Source organism: Hevea brasiliensis, chromosome 13 (genome assembly GCF_030052815.1).
Source record: "Hevea brasiliensis isolate MT/VB/25A 57/8 chromosome 13, ASM3005281v1, whole genome shotgun sequence".
NCBI lineage: Eukaryota > Viridiplantae > Streptophyta > Magnoliopsida > Malpighiales > Euphorbiaceae > Hevea > Hevea brasiliensis.
In genome coordinates this window covers 6943364-6947630 of record NC_079505.1, presented here as the reverse complement: position 1 = coordinate 6947630, position 4267 = coordinate 6943364, and the positions used below count along the sequence as shown (strand labels likewise).

The window sequence follows — 4267 nt, the reverse complement described above, 5'->3', positions numbered from 1 at the left end:
TTTCAGTACGAGATTCAAGTGAATGCGTCAGTCTAGGAATGGCAAAGTCTCCAATTTATCATTTTTCATAAAAGCCTCATCAATTTCTCTGCAGCAGATGACAGAATTAAACAGTTTGATGAGTGTTGCTACACAAAAAATGGCTCGAGGAGAAGAGTGCCTGGCAGGTAGAGACGGGAGAGAAGATAGTAATCCATCTTCATAGAAGGTATAGAGGTCTGAAGAGTATGTTTTTGTTTGATGTGATCTGATATGGTTTTAAGATAACTAGGTAATTATCACTGTTGTCTGCTTTTGTAAGTACGGTACAATTTTGTTCATTTTAATATTTTATAAAAGGAGTACTTTGTTGTTTAATTATGTTTTTAATAATTTTACTTATTAATTCTAAATTTAAGATTTTTTTCTCATATTAAATAATAGTAATAATAAAATAGATAAATAAAAAAAAATAATGGAGTGCTTACTTTGAAGTGAATTTATTTTAGAGATGGATTTTATTAAAATATATCTAACCAATAAAAATTTAATAAATCATATTTTTAAATAGATTGCACCATATAATTTTAGACTGGACTTACCATAATTTTACATAACGTGATATTCATACATTAATAAGGTATATATATCCGATTCTAAGATAAGACTTACATAGATAACATTGGAATACAAAAACTTCTAGATTTGCTTAATGACCAACTTATTAACCAATTACACATAAGTGATTCCATCAGGTAGATTAATATCTTCAAGGAGCAAATCTCTTTAAAACCCTAACCTTCAAACCTCTTTTCGTATAAAGTAATACAGAAACATTTGGACTAACAGAATGGTTTTCAACCACTTGAAGAGAATAATTCCATATAACAGAAGCAGCAATTGCTTTCATTTGTAGGAATGCCAACTCCTTACCTATGCAACTCCTGGGTCCTGCATTGAATGCTACGAACTTGTAAGACGGCACATGTTTGATTCTTCCTCCCTCTGAAATCCACCTCTCTGGTTTGAATTCCAAGCAATCTTTACCCCATATTTCTTCCATCCTGCCCATTGCGTAGAAAGAGAACAGAATCCTCATATTTCTAGGAACATTATGTCCACTTGGAAAAATATCTTCTTCAATTGCCACTTTGTGTTCGAAAGGTGCTGGTGGATACAGCCTCAAAACTTCACATATAACTGCATGGAGATAAACTAGTTTCCTTCCCTCTTCAATACTGAAAACCCTCCATTTTTCACTTGTTTTTGCACCTAAATTTGCTTTGATCTCTTCCAAAATCTTTTGCTCTACAAATGGGTGAGTTCCGACAAGCCAGAAGAGCCAGACAAGACCAGCACCTATGGTGTCTCTCCCAGCTACCAAGAGATTAAATGCCATGTCTCTTAGAAACTTGTTTGATTTAATCAGAATGCCACTTTCTGCTGCTACTTTTGCAAAATCATTATCTTCTGCCAGAAAGTATGTTAACAAGTCGAAACCCTCTCCTTCCATTTGATCTTTGCAGCTTTGGCCTACTTGCTCTCGCTTTCTTATAATACATTGCTCCAAAAAATCATCAAAAATCTTCCAAGATTTCTTGAACTTCTTCTCATTCCCAATCTGAAGCCATCTTTGCAACTTCCAAATGCTTGCAGGCAATGCATGCCGGTAAATGATGATCTCCTCTATATCATCAAAAGCTTTCTGATAAGCAATTTCAGGGAATTCAATAGAAAGGGAATTTGGGTCAAAGCCTAAAACCAACCGGCAGATATTATCAAACGTGAATCGCTGAAACACATCTTGCATGTCTACTTGTGAAACATTTTCCAGAAGTGGAAATAAGCCATTTAAGATCTTTTGCCTCAAAGTGATCTCTACAGCCAAATCGAACCTCTTGTTCTTGACTAATAAAGAGTGAAATATTCTCCTCTGAATACTCCAGCTATCAGAATCAGAATTGAAAATTCCATCTCCCAGAGGTTCAAAAATCTCTCTGAACTCAGGGCCCTTGGGATAGTTGGGGAAGTTCTTGCTCAGAACATAATGGACGTTCATGGGATCGCTAATCAACAAAAAATCCATGCCAAAGAACCAAGGTCCTTTGAACAGAAAAGTGCCTTTATTTTGTTGAAGAATAAAAGTGGCAAAATCATGGATATGAGACAAGTTGCAAAGAAGACCAGGAATCATCCCGAAAACAGGCCAATCGATGCTTACATAGCTACTTCTTCTATTCCACCTCGAAAGCCATAGAAGAAGAAGAATAAAAACAATGGAGAGAAATGCTGCTATTATCAGTGTAGACCCGAACATGTTCATTCAAGCTATGTTGAGTATCTTTTTTGTTTTTGGATAAGCAACTCCGCTATGTTGCTTCGCTTTGAAATAGCCTAAGCCAAGCTATAGATATTTATAGATCAAGTGATGACTATTTTGGGATTTAAATTAGCATTTTAATAAAAAAAAAAATTGTGTCCTGTCAATAATATATATCAATCACAATGAATTATTGCTGTGTGTGTGTATATAGTAAAATTTAATTTTATTAAAAAATATTTTTAAATAATAATTTTAAATACACTAAATTAATATAGAAATGACAATAAAAAAATCTCAATTAACGTAAACTAAGAATACCATGAATGTTATTATTTTTGAATGTCTAAAATTTAATATTCATGTATATATTTGACATTAATATATGATAATAGAATTTTTTTATAATTAATAAAATTGTGAAAAAATAGAAGAGAAATATCTGCATTCCCTTCGAACCTTTTTTTCATGTCCCCTCTGTTAATTTCTCCAACTTATGAGAGTGAATAACTGTTTGTTTTCTTTATTATTATTTTATATATTTTTTATTTGCTGACATGTCACTGACGTGGCTGACATTGCACTGATATTAATATCATGTCAGTAATTTTAATATTATTTCTTCATTTAAGTGGAAAAGATTAAAAACACACATCTATTAAATATTTCTCTAAAAAATTTTGAACAATTATTTAAAATTATTATCGATCTTTTCCTTTTCGAAAAATTTCTCTTTTCTCTTCCCTTATTCCTTTTATTCCATAAATCCCATAAAATCATGGAGAATTTCTCCTTGCCCTCTAAATCAAGATCTTACTACATGAGATGTTAAAATTACTAACAAAAAATTTTGCAATGATATTAATTTTATTATTATAAAGTTAATATTCAATAGCAACATAAATAATTATTAATAAATTATTATTTATTATTATTACTATTATTAAAAAAATTAATAATAATAATTATTATTATTGCTACTAAAAATTTAACAATAGAAATAATAATAAATAATAATTGCAAGATGATAAGCACTACGAACCAAGAACATGCCATTCTTAGTGACATGCCATGCCAAAAAAATCTTGATATCTTGCAGAAGATAAGGGGATGGACGTCTTGCAGAAGATAAGAGGATGGACGTAATCAATTAATGTATTAACAGTTGCAGGCAACGACAGAACTAGGGAGGGGCCAACAGGGCCATTGCCCCCCCAGCCAAAAAATATTTTTTAGGAGCTCTTAGATTTGTCCTTGTGTTTATTCATTCTGCCCACTTGCTCGATTAGTGCTATACTCTTAGTTTAATCTAATTTTTTTTTAATGGTGTTTAAATTTAATTTTTTTTTATAATTTTAACTTATCACATTTCATAATTCAAACTCTTATTAAATAAATATTTTAATTTATCAAAATAACAAATTATAATTACTTTATATATATATATATATATATATATATATATATATATATATATATATATATAATCTTAAGATATCAAGATTGAAAATCCAAGACTCAATTTTCTTTTTCATCCATTATTTATTACTATTTTATATTTTTTTATTCCTTTTCATTCTATTTCATAATTAAAATTGATAATTTTATTTATAGGCTTTTTATTAACTTTGATATTTAGTATAGATCAATGTAAAATTTGGTGAAAATTTTTATTAAGTTATAACAACTTGTGTCTTATTTTGATAATTATATTCCTCTTAATTATTATTTATTTATTTATATAATTTTTATTCAAATAAGATATTATTTGATTATATTTGATAATTAAATAACATTTAATAAAGTATAAATATATATTTTTAAATGTATTTTTTATATGCTAAAGTCTTAATAATTTCAATAATAATTATTACATTATGATGTAGTAATATTAATTTTTAGTTTCTTTAAAATTAAAAATTAAATTCAAACAATATTACTAAATCATGATATTTTAGTTTCTCTCAT

At 28.9% G+C, this 4267-nt stretch overlaps 1 protein-coding gene across 1 annotated transcript; it reads right to left on the bottom strand.

Moving 5' to 3' along the window:
• Positions 1–628: 628 nt before the first annotated feature.
• On the bottom strand, positions 629–2350 carry LOC131171786 (alkane hydroxylase MAH1-like). The gene has a single exon (XM_058131724.1). The coding sequence runs from the start codon at positions 2300–2302 to the stop codon at positions 749–751; it is 1554 nt and encodes a 517-aa protein (XP_057987707.1). The 5' UTR covers positions 2303–2350; the 3' UTR covers positions 629–748.
• Positions 2351–4267: the final 1917 nt, after the last annotated feature.